The 12,697-nt window shown below is 44.8% G+C and overlaps 1 protein-coding gene across 1 annotated transcript; it reads right to left on the bottom strand.

Moving 5' to 3' along the window:
- Positions 1–1,148: 1,148 nt before the first annotated feature.
- On the bottom strand, positions 1,149–5,091 carry LOC121036962 (uncharacterized). The gene is made up of 2 exons (XM_040485807.1): positions 2,172–5,091; positions 1,149–1,701 (listed from the first exon to the last, which is right to left on the bottom strand). The coding sequence occupies exons 1-2, from the start codon at positions 2,463–2,465 to the stop codon at positions 1,360–1,362; spliced, it is 636 nt and encodes a 211-aa protein (XP_040341741.1). The 5' UTR covers positions 2,466–5,091; the 3' UTR covers positions 1,149–1,359.
- Positions 5,092–12,697: the final 7,606 nt, after the last annotated feature.

The raw sequence follows: 12,697 nt of genomic DNA, 5'->3' as shown, positions 1-12,697 counted from the left end.
GCGCCCCTAGCAAATTTTTATAAATTTAAACATGCAAATTTCATTTGACTCTGTCATTCCACTTCTAGCTATTTACCCAAGTTTAATGAAAATATATGCCCACACATTAATGCATTAATGCTCATTGGAGCTTTACTTGTCATAGCCAAAATCGAGAAACAACCTAAATGTCCATCAATTTGCAAATGGATAAACAAATAATGGCACATCCCGTAAAATGAAACACTACTCACCAATAAAAAGAGTGGACTATTGACACATTAACATGAGTGAATCTCAAAGTAATTATGCTGATGGGAAAAAGACAGACAAATGAGTATATGTGTATGATTTTATCTATATGAAACTCTAGAAAATACCTGTATTTAAACTTACATGAAAATTAAAAGGAAAATGTAGTTCTTTTTTTTTTTAACGTTTATTATTTATTTACCTTTTTTTGAGAGAGTGGGGGGGAGATTGCCCATGTGATCAGGGGAGGGGCAGAGAGACAGAGAGGCAGAGAGAGAGAAGCCCAAGCAGGCTCTGCGCTGTCAGCCCCACTGCGGACTCAGTCTCACAAATCATGAGATCATGACCTGAGCAGAAATCAAGAGCCGGACGCTTAACCACCTGAGCCACTCAGACACCCCCTCAGGGGTGGTTCTTACCTCATTTCTCCAGGCAGGGTGAGCAGCACCTAAAGTACTGGCCTAACTTTGGGGGCTTGAAGTCAAGCCTCTGTCTCCTTCCGGATGTCAGACTTTCAGTCTTACCTTGGGACACCGCACCATAAGCCACACAAAGATCCTGTTGTTTTCTGAGAGGCTCCCAGGCTTCTGTTTGCTCAATGCACTCACTCTGTGTCTGCTATTCATTTTTAAATTTTTTAATGTTTTTTATTTATTTTTGAGAGACAGAGAGAGACAGAGCACGAGTGGGGAAGGAGTAGAGAGAGAGGGAGACACAGAATCCGAAGTAGGCTCCAGGCTCCAAGCTGTCAGCACGGAGACTGATGCGGGGCTCTATCTCACGAACTGCGAGATCATGACCTGAGCCGAAGTCGGACACTTAACCTACTGAGTCACTCAGGCACCTCTATTCATTTTTTAAATTACATTTTTTCCCTTAAATACACAGAAAACAATGTGACAGCCCCAGATTTCATAAATGTTGCCAGGTGTCCACAGCAGGATATCTAGGTGAGTGCCCTGCTGTCGATTCCATCAACTGTCCTGGCAGCAAACCGCAGGCAGTTCGCGGTGCTTCCTTGTCTCTGCAGGTCTAACAGAAGCCCTGGCTGGTGGCAGCCACACAGCCTGAGGCTCTGGCTCGCTGCAGGTCAAGGTTGTCCACCAAGCCCGTGGAGACGGCACCAGGTCAGGAACGGGACACCGGCCTCCGAATCTTTATTCCTGGGAACTTCTCCTTGGTAACTGGATTACCGTCTGTCCCAGATGGGTGTGGCCGTAGCGCAGTGACCGCCACTGGCGTTCTCTCTGCAGAGTTTCCCCCGGTCCTGCTGACAGAGCGGCCCACACCAGGTGCCCACTGTACACAGGCCCCTTGTCTGCAGCTGCAGCAGCGATCAGGCGTGGAGCAGACATTTGTGGACTCTGGCCACCCGGCCGCAGGCTCCGGGGCCGCTGTGGTGCATGTGAGGCATGGCCACCCGCCAAGGAGCTCACGGGTTGGGTGAGGCACACAGAGGAAGCCAACCACCTGTAGCGGAAGGTGGAGTGGCAAAGTCTGGAGAAGGGCGTGACAAAGTTCGGGGGGAGCAGGAGGAGGTAGCGGGATAAAGCTATAGAAGTTAGGAAGCTTTCCTGGGAAGGGGAAATTGAAGAAGAAATAGAATTTCTGGAAAGGGTCGGAGGAGGGAATGAGCACAGCCCAAATCTTTCCTCACGTCCACGTGCTCCCCCACAGCAGGACGGCAAGGCAGGCCCAACTCTGAAGCCACACTCAGCCACTTGCTTCTCCTTGGTGCCTGAGGGGGGTAGGGGGGTAGGGGGGTGGGAGGGTGGGGGTGGGGCCTAGGGTTTCGCGGATTCACTCTTTATTGGCAAGTTCAAAACATAAGAGCGGGAATTTGGGTGGGAAGGGAAAAGTGGGGTCACTCAAGTGGTCGGTTATCACCGAGGGGTCTGGAAGAGGGGAGCCTCCTGGGTGGTGCAGGCTCGGCTCCTTACCCAGTTGTGTAGCTGGTAGCTGTGTCGGCCAGCTGGTGGTCTGTTTCCTGAGATGAATGCCTTGGCCCTGGAGGTCTGGGCTCTCCAAAGCTTGCTGTCAGGCACTCGCACTACAACCCTGCAGAGCACACAGCTTCCTCCAGCCGCTGGCCCCACTTGCCTGCCATGAGGCCATCTGGTGTCAGGGTACTTGGAGCTTATCCCTGTAGACACCCCCCCCCCTCCGGGGGGCTGCCCTTGGACTCCAAGATGATTTCTGGCCTTTCTAACTTGCCCTGGGAACCCCTTCCTCATGAAGGAAGGAATCTTGCCAAAGGAAAGGACAAGGCAGTGAAAAGTGAGAAGTACTAGTAAGCTTTGAAAGGTAGGTGGTTAGCAGATTACATGGGGAATGCTGAGAGCCACCGCGGGCTGCGCCATCTGCGATTCTATCCCTGCTGGAGCAGAGGAGGAAGGACAGGGGCTTTTGGTAAAAACTATGGAACAAAATGGGGACACACATACTTAAGTGCTAAATAAAGACATGTGATATCTGATAACAAGTCCTTCCTTCTGATGTTGGAGGGGGCGTGCCTGAGGGCAGAACCAAGCTGGAGGGCCTTTCTCTGAGGATCTCTGTGGAGACTGTAGCACCTGATAAGAAATTCCACTCACCTCACCGAGTTGCCCCGAGTTGCCTTGTCAGGATGGCAGCACGAGGAGCTCCACAGACCCACTTCCCAGGGAAACAAGCAAAGCTGGTAAACACTATTTTTTAAAAACTACACCATTTAAAGTTTCTGGAAATTGTCCTAAGGGCATTCAGTCAGTGAAGAAACATTTATTCAAGAAACGCTACTAAAACTCAGTAAGGCCAGCGAGAGTCTGGGATTTGAACCGCATCCTATTCCCTCCCTCCTCCCCTCTCCCCAGCTCAGTTTGAGGGAAGCTCTACTCTGGGCAGATGTAGCCAAGAAGACAAGGCTCCCTCTCCCCTCAGTCCCCGACCAAGTGTGTAAACTAATAGGCAGTATCTATCTTTGCCCCCAGCTCCTGACAGAGAGCTCCTAAAACCCTTGTGATTTCCTAAGTGATAAGAGCACTTTGAGCATTTTTTGTTCTAATATTTGATCTTTGATCCCGGTTCCTGACACAGAGCTCCTAAATCCCTTAGAGTTTCCCGGGTGATAGGAGTGTCTTTTATCCTAATGAGGCAACTCTTGGTGGGCTCTTGGATAGCTTTGGGATGGGAGCTGGTCACCAGAAAGACCAAGCCATGATTAGAAATTTGAAATTTTCAACCCCACTCCCCATCCTCCAGAGGGACTGAAGATTGAGTTAATGATAGATCATGCCTCCATGTATGGAATGAAGCCTCCATAAAATTCCCAAAGTATGGGATTCGAAGATCTGGTTTCGTGAACACACTTATATGCCAAGAGGGTGACACACCCCAACTCCACGAGGACAGAAGCTCCTGCTCTCGGGACTTTTCCAGACCTCATGTATCCCTTCATGTGACTGCTTATTCATATCCTTTATCATACCCTTTATAATAAACTGGCAAACATAAATCAGTATTCTCCTGAGTTCTGTAAGCCACTCCAGCAAGTTATCAACCCCTAGGAGGGGGTTATAGGAACCCCAATTTATAGCCATGTAGTCATAAGTACAGATGATAATCTGGAACTTGCCATTGGCATCTGAAGTGGGGCTGTCCTTTGGGAGGACCTAGCTAGCTCAGTCAGAAGAGCATGCAACTCTTGATCTCAGGATTGTGAGTTAAAGCTCCATACTGGGTGTAGAGGTTACTTAAATCAACAGATTAACTTGAAGTGGGGCAGTCTTGCAGGGGTAAACCCTTAGACTGTGGGATCTAACACTAACTCCAGGTAGTGTCAGAACTGAATTGAATTGTAGGACAACTGGCTGGTGTTGCAGAACTGCATGATGGGTGGGAAACACACACATCTAGTGTCAGGAGTGTTGTGAGTGTTACAGTGGTATGAGAATAAAAGAGAAACACAGGAGTGTTTTTCTTTGTTTTCAATATTTTACTTTTAAGTGATCTCCACACCTAACATGTGGCTCAAACTCACAATTCTGAGATCAAGAGTCTCATGCTCTACCAACTGAGCCATCAAGGTGCCCCAGGAGTGTTTTTCTTATACAAAGGGTTACTGTATTTCACCAGGAGAAGCAAGCTACCAGCACTTCTCATCTCCAACTCCAAGTTGAAGGGGCTAAGTTACTGGTGAGTGTAGCCAAGAGGTCAAGGGTTCCTGTTCTCAACCTACAGAATGGAGGTTCTAGCCCAGGGGAAGCAGGCCAAGAATTCTGAGGTCCTGATCACTCCTGCCCCATCATTTCTAGGGCAGAGAGAGGTTCCACACCAGAAACACAAGCTGAGAAGACCAGGGGCTACCAAACCCACTCAGCTCCCTAAATAGTGGATCACAGATATTGCCTGGGGGAAAGGCAGCCAGTTAGAAAAGAGAGCTCTGAAGCTCTCCCCAGAGGAATTGATTTTATTTGAAATTGAGCGTAGAGAAGTTCAAATTTAAGGACACTCTTAAAAACAATAGTTCCTCTTAATTAAGAGCAACACACTAAACGGTAGGCCAGCTAATTCACTAGAGATAACCAGGAGAAAAGAGAGCTAAGAATAGCCCACCTACTCAAAAAGTGGCCTCTGAAACTACCCTTGCCTGAATTTAATTGGATCAGACCAATGAACAATTTATGCCCCAGGGCACGGTAGAAAATAATACAGCAATTAGCCAGTAATTAGTGGAACCTAACATATTGATGTAATACAAAATGAGGCAGACAGCTTAACAGAGAGATCAAGGAAAGACCCACTCAAAAAGAGCCCTGCTGAGCGCCTGGGTGGCTCAGTCGGTTGAGCTTGAGCGTCTGACTTCAGCTCAGGTCATGATCTCACGGTCTGTGAGTTCGAGCCCCGCGTCGGGCTCTGTGCTGATGGCTCAGAGCCTGGAGCCTGCTTCTGATTCTGTGTCTCCCTCTCTCTCTCTGCCCCTCCCCCGCTCATGCTCTGTCTCTCTCTGTCAAAAATAAATAAACATTAAAAAAAAAAAAAAAAAAAAAGAGCCCTGCTAACAGCATTATCACCCCAGGGTGAGTGGCACATGCTCAAGACTGCACACTCTGAAGAGTGTCATCAGAGGCTCCACATTGCAGGGGAAACAGACTTCACATTTAGCAGATGAGGGAAGCTGCAAAACAAATAAGCAAGCAAACAAGAACCAAAGCAAGCCAGAACAAGTGGTGGGGAATCTGTATTCACATTGCTTTTCTCCTAAGATCAGGAAAAAGACAAGGGTATCTGCTCTTGCCACTTCTATTCAAAATTGTACCGGAATATGGGACACCTGGGTGGCTCAATCGGGTACAGGCGTCTGACTTCGGCTCAGGTCATGACCTCACGGTTCATGATTTCGAGCCCCACATCGGCTCTGTGCTGACAGCTTAGAGTCTGGAGCCTGCTTCAGATTCTGTGTCTCCCTCTCTCTCTGCGCCTCCCCCGCTTGCACTCTGTCTTTCTCTCTCTCAAAAATAAATAAACATTCAAAATAAAATGTACTGGAGGTGACAGCCAGGGCAATTAAGCAAGAAAAAGAAATAAAAAGCATCGAGATTGTAAAGAAAAGAAGTAAAAACTGTCTCTATTCACAGATGACATGATCTTGTTTATAGGAAATACTGAAGGATCCACTAAAAAAAAAAAAAAAAAACAAAACAAAACTATTAGAACTAATAAATGAGTTCTGCAAGGTTACGGGATAAAATATGAATATACAAAAGCCCATTGTATTTCTACACACTTGCAATGAACCATCCAAAAATTAACTTACTAAAATGCTCACAATAGCATCAAAAAGAATGAAAGAATAGACAACCCAGTTTATAAGTGAGCAAAGGATCTCAAGATACATTTTTCCAACAAAAATACACATATGGCCAATAAGCACATGAAAAGAAACGTGACACATTAGTCATCAGAGAAATGCAAATCAATACCACAAAGATACCACTTTACACCCACTGGGATGTCTAGAATCAAAAAAATTAGCTAACAATAAGTATTGATGGAGACATAAAGAAGTTGGAACGCTACATACTGTGAGAATGTAAAATGTCTGAGTTCTTCAAACGATTAAATAGAGTTACCATATGATGCAAAAATTACACTTACAGGTATATGCCCAAAAGAAATGAAAACATATTTCTACACTAAAACTTGTATATAAATGTTTATAGCACCATTATTCCTAATTGCCAAAAGGTGGAAACAACTCAAACGTCCATCAGTGGATGAATGGAAAACAAAACATGATATACTCACACAATGGAATATCGTTTGGCTATAAAAAAGAATGAAGTGGGGTGCCTGGGTGGCTCAGTCGGTTAAGCGTCTGACTTCAGCTCAGGTCACGATCTCACTGTTTGTGAGTTTGAGCCCCACGTCCGGCTCTGTGCCGACATCTCGGAACCTGGATCCTGCTTTGCATTGTGTCTCCCTCTCTCTCTGCCCCTCCTAGCTTGTGCTCTGTGTCTCTCTCTCAAAAATAAATAAACATTAAAAAAAAAAAAAAGCAATGAAGTGCTAGGCGCCTGGGTGGCTCAGTCAGTTAAGCGTCCAACTCTTGATCTTGGCTCAGGTTATGATCCTAGGGTTGTGGGATGGAGACTCGCATAGGGCTCTGCGCTAAGCATGGGTCCTGCTTAAGATTCTCTCTCTTTCTCCCTCTGCACCTCTCTCCCACTAATACTCCCTCTCAAAATTAAAAAGAATTAAAAAAAAAAGTAAAAATAATTTAAAAAGCAATTTAGTGCTGACATATGCTACAACACAGAAGTACCTTGAAAACATGGTTACCTGTAAAAAGCCTGTCATAAAAGGCCACACAATATATGATTCCATTTATATGAAAGTCCAGAATAGGGAAATAGAAAGACACAGAAAATAGATTAGTGGTTGTTTAGAGCTAAGAGCACAAGGGGTTAGGAAGATGAGAGCTAAAGGCTGTGAGCTGGGTTTTGCTTTGGGGTGGGGTGGGGGACGGGCGTAGGTAATGTTACCTCTTTTTTTTTTCTTTTCTTAATTGAAGTATAGCTGACATAGTGTGGTGTTTCTTTTTGATGTAACGAAAATCTAAAATGCAGTTGTGGTAATGGTTGCACCTATCCATGGATATACTGAAAACCTTCAGTTGTACACTTTAAATGGGTAAATTGTATAGTATGTGAATTATATCTCAATAAAGCTGTTTTAAACGAGAAAAAATACCTCTATATACACATAGAACTAAAATACACGACAGCAGGAGTGCCTGGGGGGGGGCTCAGTTGCTTGAGCATCATACTCCTGATTTTTGGCTCAGGTCATGATCTCAGGGTCATGGAATCAAGCCCTGCCTTGGGCTCTGTGCTGAGAATGGCACCTGCTTGAGATTCCCTCTCTCTCTCTCTCTCTCTCTCTCTCTCTCTGCCCCTCTCCCCTGATCATGCGCTCGCTCTCTCCCTCTAAACTAAAAATAATAGTAAAATAAAATCCATGAGAGCAACAATGCAGCAATAATGCAGCAATTGATGAGGAGTTAATGGAGTTCAAATGTTCTAAAATTCTAGCAGTATTAGAATATTAAAGAAAGTGATCATTTGTATTAGACTGTGCCTTGATTTCCAGTGCCCCAGAGGCTGATTCTGAAACAAGGATTTGGTACAAGCCATGTGGGAGTTGATCTCAAAAAGAGGATGGAGAAGCTGGGCAGAGGCAGGATGGACCAAAAGATGGTGTGTTGTAAATTACCACTGCAGGGGCACCTGGGTGGCTCAGTCGGTTAAGCATCCAATTTCAGCTCAGGTCATGATCTCACAGTTCGTGGGTTCGAGTCCCATGTCGGGCTCTGTGCTGATAGCCCAGAGCCTGGAACCTGCTTCAGATTCTGTGTCTCCTTCTTTCTCTGCCCCTTCCCTGTCTGCACACTCTCCCTCAAAAAATAAAGATTTTTTTTTAATTTTTTAATAAATAAAGATTTAAAAAATTTTTAAGAGAAAAATATGTATATATTTAGATATACATTTCAATAAACAGTACTAGGCCAACTGGATTCCCACATGGAAAAGACTCCTATCTGACACCATACAATCAGTTCCAAATGGAGTGCTGATCTACATGTGAGGGTAAAAAATATATACACAAAGCCTTAAAAGAAAAACAAAGGAGAATACTTTCATGACCTTAAAGTTGGCAAACATTTCTTTTTTTTTTTTAATTTTTTTTTTAACGTTTATTTATTTTTGGGACAGAGAGAGACAGAGCATGAATGGGGGAGGGGCAGAGAGAGAGGGAGACACAGAATCGGAAACAGGCTCCAGGCTCCGAGCCATCAGCCCAGAGCCTGACGCGGGGCTCGAACTCCCGGACCGCGAGATCGTGACCTGGCTGAAGTCGGACACTTAACCGACTGCGCCACCCAGGCGCCCCATATTTCTTAATGGCAAGTAAAAAGCACTGACCATAAAAAGAAAATTGATAAACTGGAAATTTTCAATTTAATAATTTCTGTTCATAAAAAAAAGAAAATCATTAAAGAAAGTGAGAAGGCAACATACTGCATCAAGAAAGTATAGAATTGCTACAAATTAAAGGGAAAGATCATCTAACAGAAGAAGACAAAGAAGACCCATAGTTCCTAGGATGCCTGGTTGGCTCATCTGACTCTTGATTTCAGCTCAGGTCATGATCTCACAGTCATGAGATCAAGCCCCACATCGGTCTCCACACTGGGTGTGGAGCCTACTTGAGATTCTCTCTCTCTCTCTCTCTCTCTCTCTGCCTCTCTCTATATATATTTATTAAAAAGAAGAAGACCCATTGTTCCTGAGAGATGATGCAAATGACTAAGAAGCATATGAGAAGCAGCCCCATTTAATTAGTTATCAGGGAAACGCAGATTAAAAGCTCACCTACCAAAAAGGTTAACATAAAAACATTGGAAAATGCCAAGCCTCCAGGGGTGCAAGGGAACAGTGGTCGTTCCATTTCACACTGTGTCTCCCTCTCTCTCTGCTCCTCCCTCGCTTGTGCATGCATCCTCTCTCTCTCAAAAATAAACATTAAAAAAAAACAAGAACCTTTAAAAAAAATAATAAATGGAGACACCTGGGTGGCTCAATTGGTTAAGTGTCCAGCTCTTGATTTCAGCTCAGGTCATGATCTCATGGTTTGTGGGATCGAGCCTCACATTGGGTTCCATACTGACAGTGCAGAGCCTGCTTGGGATTCTCTCTCTCCCTCTCTCTGCCCCTCCTCAGCTTATTCTCTCTCTCAAGATAAATAAATAAAACTCAAAAAAATAATAAATAGGGGCGCCTGGGTGGCGCAGTCGGTTAAGCGTCCGACTTCAGCCAGGTCATGATCTCGCGGTCCGTGAGTTCGAGCCCCACGTCAGGCTCTGGGCTGATGGCTCAGAGCCTGGAGCCTGTTTCCGATTCTGTGTCTCCCTCTCTCTCTGCCCCTCCCCCGTTCATGCTCTGTCTCTCTCTGTCCCAAAAATAAATAAACGTTGAAAAAAAAAATTAAAAAAAAAAAAGAAAAAAAAAGAAAAAAAATAATAATAATAAATAAATTGAATAATATACAATAACAAGGCAATACCATAAAATAATGAGAATAAAAAGGCCTTGACTATATGAGAAAAGCTCACAAATGCCTAAAATAAGACAGCCTGTTTGATTCCATTTATATGAAGTTCAAAGGCCAGAAAAACAAATCTAGGGGTTAGAAGTTCAAAGAGTTATTACTTGGGCCAAGTGGAAGGAGGCCTGTGGGGTCTCTGGGTCCTGGTAATGTTGGTTCTTGAGCTGCATGCTGGATACCCAGGTGTGCTCACTTTGCAAAGATTCATCAAGTTAGACACTTGGGGGGCACCTGGGTGGCTCAGTCGGTTAAGCGTCCGACTTCAACTCAGGTCACGATCTCACGGTCCGTGGGTTCGAGCCCCGTGTCGGGCTCTGTGCTGACAGCCCAGAGCCTGGAGCCTGTTTCAGATTCTGTGTCTCCTTCTCTCTGACCCTCCCCCGTTCATGCTCTGTCTCTCTCTGTCTCAAAAATAAATAAACATTAAAAAAAATTTTTTTTTTTAAAGTTAGACACTTAGGCATATTTTTCCATGTGTATATTATACTTCAATAAAAAGTTTTGTAAAGTTATTTAAAATTTTTTCTAATGTTTATTTATTTTTGAGAGAGAGAGAGAGAAAGAGAGTGAGAGCAGGGGAGGGGCAGAGAGAGAGGGAGACACAGAATCCAAAGCAGGCTCCAGGCTCTGAGCTGTCAGCACAAAGCCTGACACGGGGCTCAAACCCACGACCCATGAGATCCTGACCTGAGCCGAAGTCGGATGCTTAACCAACTGAGCCACCCAGGTGCCCCAAGTCATTTTTTTTTTTATGTTTATTTATTTTTGAGAGCAGGGCGGGGCAGAGAGAGAGAGAGAGACAAAGGATTCAAAATGGGCTCTGCGCTGACAGCAGCGAACCCAATGCAGGGCTTGAACTCACAAACCTCGAGACCATGACCTGGGCTGAAATCGGGCACTCAACCAACTGAGCCACCCAGACACCCCCAAAATCATTATTTTTTAAGTCACAAGCTCATTACCAGGACTCTTACTCTAGGGTCTGCCAAAATGGACACTTAGTCTGTACAGGCTGCTATAACAAAAATACCACAGGCTGGGTGGCTTATAAACAACAGAAATTCCTTTCTCACAGGTTGGTAGGCTGAGAAGTCCAAGGTCAAGGTACTGAAAGAAGTCCAAGGTCAAGGTACTGGAAGGTCACTGGAGTCCAAGTGAGAGCTCGCTTCCTAGTTCACAGACAGCTGTCTTTTTACTATGTGTCCTCACACAGTGGAAAGGGCGAGGGAGCTCTCTGCAGTCTCTCTTTTCTGCCCATGCAGATGCCACCTCCACCATGGCTTCTGCCTTGTGCCACCACCAGGACCACTGGGCGTGGGTGAAAGGTCACACAGACAGTTGCCCAGCATGACCACTCACTGCAGTGCATCCCAGCAGCCACCACAACAACATGGGGTCTCTTTTATAAAGGTACAAGTCCCAATCATGAGGGCCCTGTCCTCATGACCTGATCACCTCCCAAAGGCCCCATCTCCAAATACAGTAGGGAATTAGATTTAAGCAGATGAACTTTGAGGGGGATGTGAACATCTATCTATTAACCCCTGGGTGTAAAATAATGATCACAATCCTAACTCTTAAGCCCATTTTACTGATGAGAAAACCAAGGCTCACCATTACTTCCCCCTGGCTGGGACTCTCTAACCACAAACTCTGGGTCAGAGTGGCTACCAGGTCCTGCCAGAAGATGGCTGCTCAGAAAAGGTCCTCACCTGGGGCACCTAGGTGGCTCAGTTGGTTGAACGTCTGACTTCGGCTTAGGTCATGATCTCGTGGTTCATGAGTTTCAGCCCCACGTCAGGCTCACTGCTGTCAGCATGGAGCCCACTCGGATCTTCAGTCCCCCTCTCCCTGCCCACCCCTCCCCATTCATGCTAAAATAAGTAAACATTAAAATTAAAAAAAGAAAGAAAGAAAGAAAAGAAAAGGTCCTCACGAAGAACACTGGCAAGGTACACACACATCAGTGATATGAAGCATGTAGTATATCAAACACTTCATAAAACAGAGAGGGAACCTGATGTGCCAACTATCCAAGAAATGTATTATACAACTACCTTTCTACAGAAGTCTGTAGACCGGTTTGGTAAAAATTATATGTAAATAGGTAGAATGGTTAGACAAATATAGTGGTTACATAAATATTGACAACGTGAAGAAAAAGTGTAGAATAGTGCTAAAATTGATTCCAAGTGGAGAAATAGCAAAATATGCAAAAATACATGTTTATCTTTGTAGACAGGTGTTTCCATCTATACAGTGGTTAGATAAATATAATGCTTAAATGGACCTTATACAGACTTTTTTGTACATTTCTTGATAGATAGGATGTATTCAGTGATTCAAAAAATACATATTCAGATACTTAATGATTAGTGACGTATAGGTGTTAAGGCATCTGGACACAATGAATACACGTTTTTCCCACCAAAACTCCAGCCAGGTCAAGCCAAGGACGGTCCTGCCCTAGGGTGCCCGTGGGAACACTGACCCAAGGGAATAGCACCAGCCAGTGGTGAAAAAGGATCCAAGCATGTGACGGTAAAGTTACTCAAAAGTCATTATACACTAAGTTTGTACCAGGTCTCATTTCACATTACTTCCACTGGGTAGATTATTCTATTATCCCCAGGTTAGAGGAAAGGAAACTGGGGCTCAACGAGGAACGTCTAGCACAGTAGTAATTCTACAAACCTTTGAAATGTCATGAAAATTGGGGGGCTAGTCCTGATTTTTAAAGTAAACTTCAGGTTTGAACGAATTCACTGACACCCCAAATCTACTCCCTCTAACCTGGAAGTGTCTCAACAGTGAGAGTGCA

Source organism: Herpailurus yagouaroundi, unplaced genomic scaffold (genome assembly GCF_014898765.1).
Source record: "Herpailurus yagouaroundi ecotype Mexico unplaced genomic scaffold, PumYag 163, whole genome shotgun sequence".
Lineage (NCBI taxonomy): Eukaryota > Metazoa > Chordata > Mammalia > Carnivora > Felidae > Herpailurus > Herpailurus yagouaroundi.
Note: the sequence above shows the minus strand (reverse complement) of the source record. Positions and strands in the feature narration are given on the sequence as shown.

What these genes read in the sequence shown, in the direction of transcription:
- LOC121036962 (XM_040485807.1), bottom strand. Translation starts at nt 2,465, where the DNA reads ATGAGGAAGGGGTTCCCAGGGCAAGTTAGAAAGGCCAGAAATCATCTT. An exon ending in GCTACCAGCTACACAACTGG is followed by an intron (nt 1,702 to 2,171) that starts GTAAGGAGCCGA and finishes CTTCCGCTACAG; the next exon opens with GTGGTTGGCTTCCTCTGTGT.